The sequence below is a fragment of the Rhinolophus ferrumequinum genome, chromosome 17 (genome assembly GCF_004115265.2).
Source record: "Rhinolophus ferrumequinum isolate MPI-CBG mRhiFer1 chromosome 17, mRhiFer1_v1.p, whole genome shotgun sequence".
NCBI classification, from domain to species: Eukaryota; Metazoa; Chordata; class Mammalia; order Chiroptera; family Rhinolophidae; genus Rhinolophus; species Rhinolophus ferrumequinum.
The window spans coordinates 9,666,737-9,685,122 of record NC_046300.1 but is presented as its reverse complement, the minus strand read 5'-3'; the positions used below and the strand labels follow the sequence as shown (position 1 = coordinate 9,685,122).

General features: G+C 45.0%; 1 protein-coding gene across 1 annotated transcript in view; it reads left to right on the top strand.

Moving 5' to 3' along the window:
* Window positions 1-18,386, top strand: part of LARS2 (leucyl-tRNA synthetase 2, mitochondrial) — a 122,287-nt gene that overhangs the window by 20,835 nt on the left and 83,066 nt on the right. The window contains 1 exon segment of the mRNA XM_033133036.1: window positions 1,274-1,334. Within this exon segment, the coding sequence (XP_032988927.1) occupies window positions 1,274-1,334 (61 nt within the window).

Sequence of the window (18,386 nt, the reverse complement as noted above, 5' to 3'; positions counted from 1 at the left end):
TACAGAAAAAGGCTGCCAACCCCTTTATTAGAGAGCAGCTAAGAAGATGACCCTTGAATCAGGTCACCTAGGTGCAAATCCTGCCTTCTTGCTAGCTAATCACCTTGAGCAAATTACTTAACATCTCTGTGCCTCAATTTACTTACCTGTAAAAGAGGGATAGTCATAGTTCCTACCTCATATGAATGGATAAAGATTAAGCACTGTCTTAGCTCCTAATAACAAATACCACAGTCTGGGTGGCTTATAAACAACAGAAATTTATTTCTCACAGTTCTGGAGGCTGGGAAGTCTAAGATCAGGGTACCTGCAGATTTGGTATCTGGTGAGGACTCGCTGCCTGGTTCACATACAGTCATCTTCTCGTTGTGTCCTCACACGGTGGAAAGGGCGACGGAGCTCTCTGTTGTCTCTTTTATTAGAGCCCTAATCCCATTCATGAGGGCTGTGTCCTTGTGACCTAATCACTTCCCAAAGGCCCCCACCTTCAAATACCATGACATTGGGGGTTAGGTTTCAACATATGAATTGGGGGGGACACAGACATTTAGTCTATAGAAAGCCCTTGGAGAAAGCCACGCCCAGAATAAACTGGCCATATATTTCGACATCAAATGCCCAAGCCCTCTTGTTCCGAAGTTGTAAAGGCAAAAATGCTTAGCATAGGACCTGGAATAAAATAAGCTATTGTTAGCTAATCAAAGATCATCTAGAGAATTTTTTCATGGCTTTTCATATTTTCAGTCTGCTTGAATGGAAAGAGGATGCAGTAGAAACGAATGAGTCCTTTTTCTTTAACAAAAAGAAAAAATGATGTATTTTCTTATCTCATTTTGTATTAAAGTTGATAAATTCACTTCTCTCCTCTTTCCCAAATATTGGACAGTTTTAGACTTCAGGTTTTGATTGTCAAAGCACTAAACCAGGTTTCTTTTGGATTCCCACAGTTTGAATGTTAAGGTTTTTCTCTTCAGTGGATTTTGAACTTGTAAATGCTTGGCTCAAATCTGTGCAGGATACAGACATATGGATGGTCCAGCAGTGCACATACTAAGGAATCTGAATGGACAGAGGAAAGGCTCATCCCCAGGGCCAAAGACCATTATGGTTTCTACTAGATTCTGTATGAGTCTACAGAATAGATATCTTTTAATATGCAGACATTTTTGTTGATTCTTAGTGATTTATTTTCCAGTTTCCCTTCACATTCTCATATGTTTGTTTCTGGCGCCTCACCCTCTAAAAACCAAACTTTCTTCTCTTTGTTCCACAGTAATATTAAATACATGAGGAAACAGCTAGATCGTCTGGGCCTGTGTTTCAGCTGGGATAGGGTAAGTCAACCCTTTTTCCTGGAAGCTCTTTATTTTAATGAAGGTTCTGGCTGCATAAGACCTGGTTGCACGGGGGCCTGCACACATCTAACTTCATCTGCATCATCTTTGGTTTGGGAGAAGAGAAGGGAGGGAGGCAGAAAGCAGGAGGAACGGGTTAGCACTCAAGGAAGACGAAAGTATCCCTAGTAGCTAATTTACCTGCAAACAAGTAATTTTCTGTGGGATGAAGCTGAGTGTTAATTTCTTTAACTTCACAGTTGGCTCTGATTTATGTGTGGCAAAAGCTTTGCACAAGGATTCCTGCTGTTCTCAGCAATAGTTTAGAAACATGACGGGAAGCTATTTAGAAGTGATGAACCATCAACCCATCTGATCATTTTACGTGATTGGCTGTTAAGTCAACTGACCATTTATTCACCTTTCGTTCCAAGTGCGGAATTGAGGCTCATAAGAACCCATAGGGATTCTGTCACAGAAATCCTCTCACACTGTGTATTCACTGGAGAATTCCAGACTTGGGAGGAGTTCACTGAAGACCACCTGGGTGTCAGAGACGGTCACATAAGTGTGGCTGAGCTCCTCAAAGCTCTGGCCCAGGCTCACCCCTTAGACATTGATGGGTGTCCTGTTCGGTGCGATGGACTCCTGCTTGGCCTCTCTGTGAAGGACGCTTCAGTGTCGTGATTTGTCTTAGCATCCCACTTACTCTGCGGAATGATTGGCGTTTTCCTTGCTGGGCCGGCCAAGTTCAAGTTCACATCATTTTATTCAGAAGAAGCACCTGGAACAAACTCAAATGAGATCTCCTTCTTTTCCTTCCCAACAGTTTCTTAAATGATTGACATTTGATGAGCACAGTGAAAAAGCGAATGTCAAACACACTAAGCGATCCCTGATTCTTTTGTCTTTTGGTAGCTTCTTTAGATGAGGTCATGGGCCCAATCAAGTTCTCGTTGCACCACTGATGCCATTTTTACCACTTACTTGCAAGATCACCCGTGTTTCCTTTGGTGGAGGTGTGAAAAAGTCCTGTCACCTGGGTCAAGTTGCCCTGAGGTGCCAGTAGACAATCACTAATGAGAGAATTGAGTCACGCCTGGAGCCTTCCGGAGATGATGTTGCAGATTCTTAAAGGACAAAGGTGGACTCTTTAACCCCAAGGATGATAACTAGCCTAGCCCTGCATAGGAACATAAAAGGATGATAACTAGTCTAGCACTGCACAGGAACATAAACCAAAATGGTTCAAAAATTAATGGATGCTTGTCCTGATTATCCTAGAAGATTAGGAAATACAGAAAAGTATCAGGAAGAAGACAAATCAGGGCACCAAATTTGATATCCTGGCGTGGTTCCTTGCAGTCTTTTATTCTGGAATTAGAAACATTTACGTAATTTACTTTTGTAAAATTGAATTCATAATGCTTTTTTATTTTTTTACCTACTATCGATGAACATTTTCCCATTTTATTAAATGTCCTTTGAAAAAGTGACTTTGTGCACTGTTCAGTGTCCTCCATTTTAATCATCTTCTCACGACTTTGATCTTTTTCTTTGAAAGAACTTCTCATGTTTGTTTTCCACATCACTGATTCAATTTCAATAGAATCAATGTTGCTTTGTACAGTTTCTAATGCAAATATTAATTTTTCTATTGTATTTTTAGATTTGTTATTCTTTTTCCTTATCTCATTCAGTTCCCATTTTCTTTCTCAAGCCTCTTGGCCAGGTGCTTTTCTTTTCCGACTTATTTTGTCATCTTATCTCATCTTCACAGACCATATATGGTCAGAAATTTTCTTGAGAATACAAGGAGATGCTCTTGAAAGTTATTTTTGCTTCCTGTTAATAAATCATTTCACCAGTTTGGAATGCTGTGTTCTCCTTGTTTGTTTCAGAATCTCTTCGTGGACAACTTGTGGATCTTTTTTCCCTTTTCCTTAGTGGACTGACTAGTCTAGAGATCCATCAGCCTGAGAGGCGGGGAGGGGAAGCTCTGTCATCGTCTCTGCCTCGTTTATGTCTGTCTGGGTTTGGGGAATCCACTGCTCCTGGTGCATCATTCTCTTTGGTCTGATCGAGCACTTGTGAGTTGTGGCATCAGATATCCCTGACTGACTCCTTGAGTGCTGCTGAGGCACCACAGCCAGGAGTGTCCAGTTTTTGGACTGTGTATGTGCCCCAGAGCCCACTGTCCCCTCTGGGCCTTGCCATTTGGAGTAAAGGGTGCTAGAGCCCTGGTTCTCAACCTTTTCTTAAAAGGGGGAGATGCTATTTGGCTCACAGTCTTTTTTTTTCAATCTGGTCCCATCTCCCAAAATTCCTTGGCATTTCTGGCATGTTGATGGCACCTTCTATTGTTGCCAGCACTGGGGCTGTCCTCTTGACCCCCATCTTTAAATTCTGTTGGTCATTTTAATGAGAGCAATGGAAACAAGTTTAGATGCGTGTGTTCTTGGTGCCCTCCTGCCCAGAATTCCACAAGAGCTTTTTGATTAAACCTTTACAATCTGGTCATAGGGAACAGCAAAGTGAGGAGGTAGAGGACTGGTTTATTTAATTGACGGGGCAAATCTGTGCCCTTTGCAAGGTAACATTCGGAAAGTCTCAGAAAAACCAGATAACTCAACAGATGGCTAGCTGACAATTAGCAGAATGTTTTAAAAATAAGATGGCTCAGAAATGCTATCTTCTTCCTCCAGATGGAGAAAGCCAGCGTTAGAACCTGGGTCGCAGCCTCATTCTGCCTGCCTTTCCCTGAGTGGGAATCCCTGTAGGAATGGCCTAGCCCTGGAGTTGCATTCGCCTCTCTCTTTCATAAAGGGCTTAATTCTCTAGATTAAAACAAAAATTAAAAAATCTGCATTTCTGGAATTAATGCGTTTGTGGTGAGCCAGAAGGATTTTCAAAGAATGACTTTTAGCACAGCGCTGTTTCACTTTTTTAGATGTTGTTTTCCAAACAGCCTGTATCATATTGAGAAAAGGGAAAGAAAGAAACTGAAAGCTGAGTTTGAATAGCTGAAGTTCTACTGAGGGAAGAGTAAAGAGGAAATAAAATTCCAAACTGCAATGAGAGAGAGAGACAGAGAGAGGTGTTTCTTTGGGGCATCACCTTGTAGAGTAAATGGGCAGCTTGAGGAGACGATGTGGACTCCCTTTGACGCTCACGGGTTCAGATTTTGGCCCTGGAGTTCATGACCTGATCTTAGGGAATCAGCCAGTGGGTTCCTTGTGACAAATGACAGCGGTCGCTTCTAGGCTGTTTCGTGCGGCCCAGAGGCAGGTATGTCTCTGACTTCGGTCTCTGTCTTCTCATCTCTGTCTCTGGTGTCTGAGCTGGTTCGGGCGCCCAGATGCAGGTCTTGACTATGCATCTCAATTGAAGGAGACTCCGGGGCCTCATTTTTATCAGAAATCATCTGGATAATTGTTTCAGGAGCAGTCCCTAGGAGTTCCCTTCAAAGTCAGACACATATAAGAAGAAACATAAAGTCCAAACCAGGTAGGATGCAACATAATGCCTGTGGACTCTGCCAGAAGAGGGCTTTATTATGGTGCTGGCTGAGCAACCCCAAACACTCATACTCCGGTGTAAAATCAAAACAAACCAAAATGGAAACATATTCCAGGATTGGGCATACACGATATTTGGATTAATTCAACTTTTCTTGTTCTCCTTTACTGGCGTCATCAAGTGTTGACTATTTGCTGAGTTTCTTTATTGTGGAGAGCTGAGGAGTTTTTATCTGCGCTGATTTTCATTGGATTTTGAATTCCTGTGTCTGATTTCCTTCTGGTGTTCTTATGTTCGATCTTCTGTACATGTTGGTGCCCAGTGAAAAGACTGACGGCTTTGCCCATGTCGGGGCCAGAGAAACACAGGAATTCCTGCCCCCGTAGGCAGTCGTTCACTGAAACAGACTCAGAACGTGCCCTGGCACTCTTCCCCACGGGCGTGTGGGCAGGAGGGATGCAGAGTGTGGTCATCCTCCTAGGACAGTGGAAGGGGCACCTCAGACCCGAGCGCTATCAGAATTGTTCCCGGGACAGGCTTTTGGTGCCATCAGTGCCGCACAGCCTGCATGAAGCAGGGAGGCCGCTGAGGCGTTCATGCCATCCCCACCATCTGCACAGATCTCTGTGCTTCTGTTTCTCTCACTTCCTCTCCATCTTTCTTCCCTTTCACCGTCCTCTTTCCATTCCTTGTTCTCTCTCGTGCCTCTTGTTTGACCCACCTGTGTTCCTTTTCCTCTCCTTCTTCCCGTCGTCTTTCTCTCCTGCCTCTTCAAAAAAAAAACACTGTATTATGGACAATTTCCAGTTTATACAAAAAAAGTAAGTGTAATATTAGGGACCCCCAAACACTCATCCTCCAGCTTCAACAGTTGCTATTACGTGGCCACTCGTGTTTGATCTACACTCCTCCCTGCTGAGTTATTTTGCAGCAAGCCCCAGGCACTGTACAACTTCATCTGTAAAGAGTTCAGTATTTATAGCAAAAGATGAAGCCTTACTCTTCCCTCTCCACCTCCTTCCCTCGCTCCCCTCCTCTTTCCTTCCTTCTTCAGTCACAATTCCATTATGATACCTAAAACAATCACCGATAATACTACAACATCATGGAATTGCAGTCATTTTGCACATTTCCCAGGTTGTCTTGTAATTCTTTACACCAGGGTGGTTTGCCTGCACCTCTGCGGGTCTCTGTCGAGCCTTTTTTCCCCAACCGCCGTATCGTTATGGCTTGGGAGCAGTACTCTTTTCATCCAAAACACACAAGGTCTTTGGACCATACCTTCATGATTTATTTTCATGATTTGTGTGATTTTCATGATTTGTATGATTACAGAGTGAAAATTATTATTGCTTCAAGACCCTTACCTATCTTGGCATTTTATTTACATAGAGGACTAGATGTTTGGTAGGAAGGATTAAACACAAGAAATAAGGACGGCTCCAAGATAACAGAAATATGTATTTTTAACTTTTTTTTTTTCCTTTTCTTTTTACTTTAAAAGAATTCAAAGAATAGCTTAAAACAAAAAGAACTTGGGGGCCAGTGAGTGCCTGAAAACATGGGAAGATTCCTATTGTGCGAGCTGGGAGCAGTGGTTTCCTTGGCAACGTGTAACAGGCACCCAAGTGTTTGACTCTGCGAGGCCTCTTTTAAGTGCCGACAGAGGTGAAGCAGTTTGTCTGGCAAATCTCTGGCTCTGGATTACTTGTCCCTCAGAGTCAGAAATTTAACCTCGTTCCAGAGGTCTTCCTCTGGTTAGGAGGAGAAGGGCGAAAAACGCCCTTGTTTTAGCTGAACTGAATTGGCAGCTCGCGTTTTAGAGCTTACCTACTCACAGGAAGGTAGTGCCTAAGGGTTAGTGTTCAGAGCTGCAGTCCCCTTGAGGTTGGGGACCACATCTCATCACACATACATCGCACACGTGCAGCTGACCTCGTGCACAGTGGTGCCAGCTCAGTACTTAACAGCCTAAAACATGCGAGAAAGTATTCTGCTGCCAGGAGAGCGTTCTTGGACTCATCAGCCCCAACTAAAGAAGGACGTCTCTTGGGGCCTCTCAGGAAAGGAGGCAATTTGAGGAAGCAGTTTGTTTTATCTGCCGTCCGCACCGGTGGTCATGAGTCCAGCCAGGTCATCCCTGATAAGGGTGTGCACGCGGCTGATGGGACCAGACTGCCCAGATTTGATGCTTGTGAGGTGCTTTTCGGAGATGGGCTCTTAAACGCTCACCTCAGAGGTCTGGGTGTGGATCGTGGGTCTTGCCATTCACACGTGCTGGGCAGGATGTGTTGCGCCTCTGAGCCTCAGCTTCTCTCCGGGGAAATGCTTCCTGTGGTTATTGAAGAGATTAGATCATTCTTTCAATGCCTTAGAAAAGAAGAGCACAGGCTCTCTCTCCACGGCTGACACAGGCTTCCAGGTCCGCGTTGTGCATCGGCGCGTACGGCCTTTGATCAGTAGAATGGGTGGGTGCCTGCCGTTGTGTGGGTACAGGGGCTTTAAACGTGTGGGGGAGCGATACGTGCCCGGTCTGGAAGGTGGTGTTGTTATTGCATGAAAAATAACAAGGATGAATTAGGGCATGCTTACACCAGGGGTTCTGAAACCTTGGCGAGCACTCCAGTCACCGGAGGACTTGTTAAACACAGCACAGGTTTCTGGGTCCCACCCCCAGACTTTGGGATTCAGCAGGTCTGTGATTTTGTTTTTCTCTCTGGAAAAAGAGGATCTTAGCAATGAGCGTGCTCCCAAGCCTTATTAGCTAGGAATCAACATACAGGCCTACCATCCATTCTTTCTGACATAAGGTAGAGCATAAATAAATAATAACAACAATTTTTTTAAAAAACAGGCAGTGTTTTTGTAAGCGCAGAATTATTTTTGACTGCTTTCACTGTGAAATATTAGACATGTATAGACCAAAACATACAACATGTATGTATAGCTTCATACACTATTGCAATGCATGGCCACCACCTGGATTAAGAAATAACACTTTGCCAGCACCCGGGAGCTCTCTGTGTGCCTTTTTCCAGTCGTAGCTCCATCTCTCTCCACTACAGGAAACTGCTGTTCTGGCATTGATGACCATCACCGCCTTGTTTCCTATGTTCTCGTAGTCTTACCATTTACCATTTACATATGTTTTTTAAAGTTACAGAAATAGACTCACATAGTATGTCTTCTTCTGTCGCTAGCTTTTTTAACTCAACATTTTTGTCTCCAATATAACTTTTTTCAAACATTCGGAAAAGTTCAGAGAACAGTAAAATCAACACTCGTTTGCCTTCCACCTAGATTCAACAATTGTTGACATTTTACCATATTTGATCATAATTTGAAGACATGGTGGCCCTGGGCCTATAAGTATTTTGGCATTCCTCTCTGAAGATTCAAGAGGAGCTTCTTCATAACCACAACGCCGCTTTGACAACTAAGAAAATTCATCGTAGTTTCATAATATTATCTGATATCCAATCCATATGTGAATTTCCCAGTTATTCTAAGAATGGCTTTTATAGCTATTTTTTTTTATCCTAGACAAGTCTCCTGTATTAATTTTCTGTTGACAAATTACCACAAACTTAGCATCTTAAAACAACACAAATGTATTATCTCACAGTGTCAGTTGGCCAGAAATTTGGCTGGGCTTCCTGGGGCTCTCTGCTTAGGGTCTTACAAGGCCAGAATAAAGGTGTTGGTAGAGCTGTGTTCCTTACTAGATGCTTTAGGGAAGAGTCTGCTCCCTTCCTCATTCAGGGTGGTGGCTGAATTCAGAGCCTTGGTGGTTGTAGGAGGAGGGCCTCCCTTTGCTGGCTGTCAGCCAGGAACCAGACTCTGACTCTTAGAGGCTGCCCCCATTCCTTCTGTCTTGCCATGTGGTTCCCACCAGCAACAGTAGTGCAGTCCTTCTCGTGCTTCAAATCCCTCTGACTCCCCCTTCTATGTCTCTCTGACTGCAGCCAAGGATCCCTGCCTTTACCTGCCCATTTGATTACATTGGACTCACCAGGATAATGTAGGATAATCGCCTTATTTTAATTATGCCTGCAAAACGTTTTTAGCCACTTAATTAACATACAAGGATTCACAGGTTCCAGGGATTGGGATGTGGACATCTTGGTGAGAGGTCATTCTTCCTACCACATTCCCCTACCTGTTTAGTTTTTAGTGATTGTTAGGGACTGAATGTCTGTGCCCCACCCCTCCATTCCTGTGTCGAAGCTCTAACCCCCAACTTGAAAGTGTTTGGAGATGGGATCTTTGGGAGATAATTAGGGTTAGATGAGGTCATAAGGGTGGGGCCCTCCTGAAAAGATTAGTGCCCTTGTAAGAAGAAAGGCCAGAGAGCTTGCTGTCCCTTTCTGCGTGCTCCCAAAGAAGAGGTCATGTGAGGACACTGAGATGGCAGTCGCCTGCAAGCCAGGAAGAGAGCTCTCACCAGAACCCAACCTACTGGCACCCTGATCTCAGACATCAGCCTCCAGAACTATGAGAAAATAAATTTCTGTTGTTGAAGGCATCTAGTCGGTGGTATTTTGTTACGGCAGCATGAGCAGACTAATACAATGATTTTGACTTTTGAAGATTTTAGTGCAGTGGTTTTGTAGAATGTCTCATGGCTTGGATTTGTCCGATTGGTTCTTCAGGTATCAGTTCCAGTTACTATGGCTACATAACAAATCACACCAAAATTTGGTGGCTTAGAACAGCACCAACAGTCATTTTGCCCATGTTTCTGCAGTCTGGGCAGAGTTTGGCAAGGATAGCTTGTCTCTGCCATTCAGCGTGATCTGGGGCAGTTCGGAGACTAGGATGGGAGCCATCTGAAGGGCCTGCTCACTCACATGTCTCGTAGCTGGGGCTGGAGCAACTGGGGCTCATATATGTGTGTATGTATATATATATACACACTGGGGCTCATATATGTGTGTGTATACACACACACACACACATACACACACGTGGTTGGACAATTAAGTTCACGAACTCGTCCTAGAAAAACTGCTACATACCTCATCGCTGAATATCACTACAGTCACCTTCTAAGTACTCCCCTTGGGAAGCTATGTGCTGATGCCAGTGCCTAGCCCACCCTTCAAAGCAATTTTGGAACTCTTTTTCTGGAGTGGCCATCAGAGCCATCATTGTATTACCCTTGATGTCCTGAATGTCATCAAAATGTCTTCCTTTCAATATTTCCTTTATCTTTGGGTAAAGAAAGAAGTCATTGGGGGCCAGATCAGGTGAGTGGGGAGGGTGTTCCAATACAGTTATTTGTTTACTGGCTGAAAACTCCCTCACAGACAGAGCTGGTGCATTGTCGTGATGCAAGAGCCATGAATTGTTGGCAAAAAGTTCAAGTTGTCTAACTTTTTCACGTAGCCTTTTCAGCACTTCCAGATAGTAAACTTGGTTAACTGTCCAGTTGGTACAAATTCATAATGAATAATCCCTCTGATATCAAAAAAGGTTAGCAACATCGTTGCAACATGTTCACAAACTTAATTATCAAACCTCGTGTGTGTGTGTGTGTGTGTGTGTGTGTGTGTGTGTACACACATATACACACATATAATGTCCAGGGTTTTTAGTTGTACTTAGTGGAAAGAATAGGTAAAAGTACATTTATCTATTCCATCTTCCCAGAAGAAGATGGCATGTATAGTTTTTAAAATCCTCCCCTGTCCTGTGAGATTCTGATCTGGGCTTCACTGTCTCTAGCCCTTCCTTTAACAATCGTTGTACTGAAAGATCTCCAAAATAATTTTCTATACTTTTTCGTAAGCCTGTGTTTTAGGTGTTGGTCTGTGTCGCATGTGAAATCTTTGAAGCTGTGACAGGTTTCTACTACTCATTGCTTATGGGGCTGGCAGGCAGCAGAACAGCTCCATTTGGGCACTGCTGTCACTGTTTTGCATCAGTGCAATTAATGAATTGATATTTGCTGTTCTCTGGATCCACGCCCATGTCTAACCAAGAGCTTTCACGTTACTCAGGAAACCTAGAAAACTCATGTCTCAAAAAATATCTTTCAGATGACTCTGCCCTGTTGATCCTGAAAATTTCAAGTTACATTGCAGATAAAGTTAATGTTTTTTTTCCTTCCAGAAAAATGCAGCAATCGTGGAGGGCTGGTTTGGCTTGGATAGTTGAAATACTGGCATCTGTTCAAGCAGACCGATACCAAATTGTCATTCAAACCCATTAGTCTCATCTGTAGTTTAATGGAGGGTTTTCTGTTCCCCACTGTCTAGTTACAAAAGCTGTCTGTATTGTTCAAGACTGCCTTCATGAAATCCTTGTCAGCTGGCAGAAGACAATTACCAGGAAATTAAGCAATTGTTGCTTCTCACCCAATTGTGGATAGTTCTCCGAATCTTGTTAGTTTGTAGCAGGAGACAGCTTTTAGATTTACCATAAAAACAACAGTGCTCCACAAATAATGATCAAGAAAATAGCAAAAAGTGGAGCTCACTGATCCGGCTGATTTCAGTTCAGGAAGACAGTGAGTTGTCGGTAAAGCTGCAAAGACCGTGACTCCCCTTCTATTAATGCTCTTCCTCTAAATTGGCTTCAAAAGCATGTAGAACATGAACCTTTCAAGTCACTTGAAACTTGAGCTGTAGCTTTGGATTTGAAAAACAAGACCTTTAAGAAAAAAATGCATGTTCTGTAAAAGTACGGTGTATAGGCATTGGTCATTTTCAGTTTTCATTAAATGCTTATTTTCCGTCTACAGCTAGTCCTGAGGTGAAGGAAGATAATTATCTAAAAATGAATTCTTAGACATAAATGTTAGGTTCGTGATTAATTAATTACCCTGTTTAACACCTGTTTCTTCAACTGCATAAAGGAAGAGAACAGGGAAGATAAAGGAGACCAGAGGCAGAAAGTTGGCATAGATGGAATTTAACAGATGGTTGAAGGAAGAGAGGTGAGGCATTGAGGCCCAGAGGAAGTGGCCAGTGAGGCTGAGGAAGCCTGGGCAGTGGGAGTCATGGGGAATGACAGCTCAGGAAGGAGCAAGAGGTGGCCATGTGGTCAGGACGGGACCCCTGGCTGGGCCTCTAGATGACGAAGAGTTGCTGGGAAAGATGCAAAGGAGATGGAACAAAGCAGAAACTGGAGAGACGGGAGGGATGGGTCCAGGGCCTGGAACAGCCTGGAATGGCGAGGGCGTGTTAAGGAGGGTGGTGGGTGGCCTGTCTTCCCTTGGAAATACAGCTCCACTGTAGACTCCGCTCTTCTTCCTTTGAATCTAAACTGTTGTAAGACCTGGAAAACTGTAGGCTAATTCCCAGAGGAATACACAGTCACTGTACAAAATCAGTGAGGTTCAGAAACCTGTTTATAATTTTTTAAAAAGTCACCCACAGTCAGTGTCATCCTGAGGCAACCCGGTGTGTTTCAACGTTGGCATGCCCCCCACCCTTCACCAACATTCTAGGTTCTGTGAAGAAGTCATGACGTTCGGTGACAATCCAGGGGCAAGGCAGGACCCCGTCTCATGCAGTACCTGAGAGGAGGTGTATTTGGGAGGAAACTCTTTGCAGTGGTTTCCAACCCTGGCTGCACGGGAAAGGTCTGGGCGCCGGGAACTTCAGAAGCTCCGTTCCCACGTGCAGCCAGGTTTGAGTGCTGAGTGTTTGGAGGACTTCGTGTAGGCGTGGCCACGAGGGTCCTGGTCTGGCAGGTTTTCTCGGGAGCCTCCCTCTCCCTGGTTCCAGCACAGCGAGTGCACAGCGCCCTGCACCGGAACCTTGAACAGTCACCAGCGAGGACCATCCGATGCAGACCAGATGTGTCGTTTTTTCCTAAGCTGCCCCAGTATGAATCCCGATTTCTCTGGCCTTTGAGCTGTGCTGTGCTTTCAGAACCTCCCCCTTTTAGAATTAGAGAACCTGGGAAGGAATAAAAAGCAAGGTTATTACCATACGTTTCCACTGCAATAAAGAGCAAATGACAAAAAAGCACGTTACAAAAGATCATCTTTCAGAAAGGCATGTGAGTGCCTCGCTCCTCTGCTTCCAAGATTGATTGTTTTGAAGGCAGATGCTCGTGGAGAGGCTGAGGAGAAGGGGAGGCGAAACCTTGTCACTGGAAAAGGATGCATGGCAGCTGCTCATCTCTCTCACTGTGTTTATTTTCCTGTGTACAGGGCGGCTGGAGAACTGACTTGACAAACATGTTTTCTGAGATTTTTGTTTGTTTTGTTTTGTTTTGCTATATCCTGGTAGCTAACCTAAGTAATTGTGAGGTTCATGCAAATTAAATGCGCGTGGCTTTGAGTGATGTTTGCAGTTCTGTGATCTGAGACCAATGCCTATCAAAGCTGCAAGGGGACCAAGAAACAAAGACCTGGCAGAATCCTGCCAGAGCAGAAGTTGAGGGTAGGAGGCCACCTCGCTGGTGGTCCCTGCGGTGGGCTGCCACCCGAGGTGGCTGGGAGCAGCCTGTGTGGACTTCTCCATCCGGGTCATGTGTTTTGGTCTTTCCCATGTAAACGCCATCTCTTGTTAGTCAGAAAGTGAATATTTGGTAAGGGGTAGTGACAGTAAGCTATCTTAGCCCAGCCCTTTCCTCTCCCTTCCCCCGTCCTGGAGCCTAACGCGTCATCCCGCCGTTTTGAGTGGCGTGCTGATGAAGCCAGCCTCATTCCTAGACAGGCTGCGTCAGGCCAGAGGGAGTAGCACCGTGGGTCCCTCCTCTGTGCCCAGTGTGTGCTTTTTGTACATTAGCAAATTCATCTTCATAATAACCCTCTCAGATGGCTTCTTCTCCCCGTTTTCTAGATGGGGGTACTTGGGTATGGCCACAGAGCTAATGACGCAAGCACTTGAACCCACATTAAATGGCTCCAAAGCAGGCTGTCTCTCCTTAGCTCATTCTCTCCTTCTCTTCCTGGAGCAAGGAGTGTTAGCCAGAGGAGACCTCGGAGGTACAGAGGTGACGTACGGCGGTGACTCTTCCTTCACAGACCAAGCGCTGTGTTACGGCAGGGACAGTAGAGGGGGGCTCTGGAACTCAGCCTTCCCGGATTTCATCATTGCTGAGTCACCGTGCTTCAGGAACTCCTGGCAAGGCTGGCTGAGTTATTAATTTGTACCGTCTGAGGCGTGGGCGGCAGGTCTCCAAGGATGACGTTTTGAGCCTCGCTTGGGTTCGGAGGGAGCTCACCTTGTGTGTTGGGCTCTGTGTTTGGCTGTGAATGTGCAAAATAGTCTTCATGCCAAAAGCAGGTATTGTAGAATGTGAAATCGCTGTGTGGGAGAATGATTCTGGTGGAGGTCCCAGCTGTGTAAATTTGGTCTCTTGGCAGCTGGATTGTCCTTTCTAGAGCTCAGGGGGATATAAAAGCTGACACCTTTATGTGGCTCTATGTGGATGTGGCCGAATTACCGTTGCTTTTGGAGCTGTAACTTTGGGTTACCTGGCTTTTTGTTTTAAAAACAAGGGTGCATTGACGTAGGTGGTGGCTTGTTTGGGAAGCAGGGGAAGGAAAGCACAGGAGTGGAAACGGATTTTGACTTCTCTAGTGTCTCACGGAGAAGCCTTCCCAAAGTGGTGCTATCCCACAGCTTGGGGCAGAAACCTCCACCCCACAGACACAGGGCTCCCCTTCGGTGTACAGGCAGGGTGAGGCCAGAACATTGGATGCTTTGGGTCAGATTCCAAAGGATGCTCTTTAAACATTTACTTGGTCAACAACCTTTTCATGGGAGGGAGTAAACTTACGTATCAGGAAAAATGGTCTGCCTCTCTAACTTAAATAGGACATTTATTGCATGAATTTCTGATGGGAGATTTTCCAGGTCAGACAACTACTGGGAGGTATATTAGATAAGTTAAAAGTTTAGATAGTAAAAGCAATCACTCATTTCCAGCGAGTAGCATTATACGGGTGTTACCAAGTTTCAGAATTGTATCTGCCTGCACCCCAGACTTGCCAGGTCTCTCCTCGGGTGGGTCTCAGAGTGAGTGGAGGGGTGAACTCACTGGAAATCAGTGCTCAACAGAGATGGGGCCACAGCAGCTGGAGAAGGGAAACCTAAGCAAATCCACTCGCGTTTCTACCTTTCCCAAAGTGTTTTCTCCCTTTTTATGGAATGCCCACCAGGAAGTTGCTTGGCTCACTTAATCTGCCTGAGGTTACAGACTCAAACTAAAAAGACTGAAACCCATACAGCAGGGTTCCTCCCCTTGGCACTACTGACACCTGGGGCTGGATAATTTTTGTTTTAGGGGCTGTCTTGTGCACTGTAGAGTTTTTAGCAGCATCTCTGGCCTCTATCCACTAGATGCCAGTAACACCCCACACCACCGCCCCCACGGTTGTGACAAACAAAAATGTCTCCAGGTATTCCCAGATGTCCTTGAGGAGCAAAAGTTTCCTCGTTGAGAATCCTTTAAGAACAGGAAGGAATGGCTGGTAACATCTTTGTGGGTACTGAAACCCCCGAGACCCTTGGCTGCAGGGCTGGGTGTTAAGTAAGCAGTTCCCCGTGAAAATGTGCAAAGGGAGTCTCAATTTCTAGCCAGACTAAAGTTAAAACTTTTAAGCAGTTTAATTTCAGAAAGATGGCTTTGATGATTTTTACTGTGGTGAGGAGGCATTAGAAGACTAGAAATAGCTGTTTTGGTTTTGTTTGTTTTTTTAATCAGCAAATCAAGGGAGATTCCAGACAGATGCTGTGACTTTCCCAGGAAATTCATTTTTGAGCGGAGTCTCTCTACCCCCTACAACATTTATGGGTCTCGTGAGGCTGGGTTCCTGGAGGGCCTTGCGAGCACCTGCTCTGGCGTTTCTTCACTGAGTGGATGGTACTTACTGAGGGTTATGGGGAGGCACTGTGTACAGCAGATGGGGACACGGGGCAGGAGCACAGTTCCTGTCCTCGGGCTCCCCGTCCTCTGGGCAGGTGACTCAGGCACTTCAGCATAAGGGGACAGTGCAAGTGTGGTCAGCACGCGTTACAATAAAACCATTGTAACTGCCTGTTCCTACAGGCAGACCCAGGGTAAGTTCCAGAGACTGAAAATCTACCTCCATAAGTGGAAGGCAGGGAAAGACTAAAGAACGAGGCTGCCACTGCCATCTGGTAATTAATAGGGTTTATTAAGGGAAACTTCCATACGAGGCGTGTTGGGTGGCTGCACGACGAACTGGATTCCTGCGCCCCCTTGGCAGGAGCCAAAGAATTATATAGCGTAAAAAGGAGAGCGGGAGACAGTCAGAGGTCCGAGGATGTGAATGCTACCAGGAACAGGGAATGACATGCCTGACCGACCAGGCCAGGACAACAGGCTGGTTCAGGAACCAGTAGGAGGCAGGGGAGGGGGGCTGATTTCTGTTGGAATGAGCATCGGTTATGATCACACAGTCTCCAAGGGGGGTTGGCAGTGAGTACTCTCCCCCTTCTGGTCCGGGTCCAGCTCACAGGTCCAGCAGCGGTCACGTCATGGAACATTCTCTCCTCTGGTCAGGAAGGGAATCATGCTCCTGGAGCAGTGATTTTCAAGCTGTACTCTTAGCAGATGGCATTATTTTCCTTCAAATGACATAAACAGAAATCCAATATGAATAACACAGATCAGACCCAAGTTTGTAGGCAGGGGTGAGGGGAGGGGGCCTGCCACCCCCCACCCCTCACCTCGCCTTGGAGCTGACACGTCCAAAGAGAACGCACTTTGCATTCACGTCTGACTGAAAGTAGGCTAACGCTTGGTTGGATAGTGATCTTTTTTTTTTTTTTTCCTGACTGGATCTATCATCTTTCTTCTATTTTAGGTAAAAGTGATGTTCAAAACTGTAAACCTACATGAAGATAATAATGCTGTTCCATTGCTGTGTAATTTTTACTCTCAATGCGTAGAAGCAGATTCAGGGCTGAAAAAATACATTCATACATACATATAACATATGCATATATATTCACTGGAATATTTTGGTATTTTATTATGAAAACCTTCCATATACAGAAAAATTGAGAAAAGAGACCTCTCATCTCCTACATTTAACAGTTGCCATTATTTTCTCATATTTGCTTCACATGTTTCTTTAAACTTCTGATGCATAATAATTTTAAGAAACAAACATATCTACAATAACAAGGTCTGGAAACATTTTTATCACATTCCTCCTCTTCTCACCCCAGTTCATCTTGTAGACCAATGCGATTAGAATTTAGTTTGTGAAACCAAATGAGGGATACAAATTTGATTCAACGTGCAGGACTTCCTATGCCTATTGAGGGTAGTTTTCATTCAACAATAATTTTGATGTGCCTGGACCTGAGCAGACAACAACGAGCAAAATGAAACATAGCTCTCACCCTGGGTTTTGTTAGAAATGCGAGTTCTTCAGTTGCTTATCTAGAAAACTGAGGAAAAGGAGTTCTGTGCCACTCCCTCGGGGGAAATGGGGAGTAGCTGGTGAGGAAAAGAGGGGGGATGAGGCCGAATTTGGAGGTTTGGGGGAGCAAGCCCGCCCAGTGTGCTGGTCCAGTTCTTGACTTGGCGAAGCGCGTTGTTTATGAAACCCCCTGCAGAGTGGTGTCCGTGAGGCTTCGGGAGCCGGTCCAGGCTGTGCCACACACGTGGCTCAGAATCAGCTGTGGCATTGTATGGGACTGGCCTGGCAGGGGACAGCTACAGTGTGGGCGAAGCTGTTAGACTGGCTGCTTGTTCACTGTCAGCCTCGCAGGGGCCGTGGAGCTGCTAATCGGAGTTCTTTGTGTTCCAGTAGCCATTCCTTTGCTGTTTTTATAAATCAGCGCATGAAAGGATGTAACACATTAGAAGCTTACAGAAGAGTGATTGCCCACTGGGGGCACGGGGAGTCACCTGTCCCCTTGCTTGGTTCCTGCCACACTTGCCCTCCCATCCTGGTTTTCAGCTCTCTCCTCATTTAGTCAGCTGAGAAAAGGCCGAGTTGTTTGCATTTTTCCTGGAACTGTGCCTTATATCACTAGCCCATAACCAAAGGGACCATTGGGAATGTCCGCCGTCCTACGTCCATTTCTGCCTTAGCTATTTTGTGAAGACGAGCACTAGAAAAGGAACAGCGTGAGTGTAGAGGTCTTTGTGCTTTCTCGACTTGATCAACTGTGAACCTTATAGGTTGGTTAATCAACAACCTGTTTTTAAAAATTCTGTAGCAACTGGGTTTTCAGGACAGAAAATACATTTTGGGAACTTTCACTTTAGGCTTGGAAATACGAGCCAGGTGACTTCCAACTGACTAAGGTTAATATTGATAATGTTTTTAATGGGTCTTGCTAAGTAGACACCAGCCTGATTTCACATAATGGGATAAATGGGACATAATGAGCTAAAGGAGCAGGTTATGGGTAGAAACACAAGGTTTGTTTTCAAATGAGGATCGTATAGAATAAATACTCCTCTTGAGTTTTGTGATTGCTTTCTAAATGAACGCCAGTCATGGATCCTCTTCATGGCCCCCAGAATGTTTGTGCGGACAAAAACGGGAATACCCGATTTTGTACAATGTGATTCACCTGTTACTTG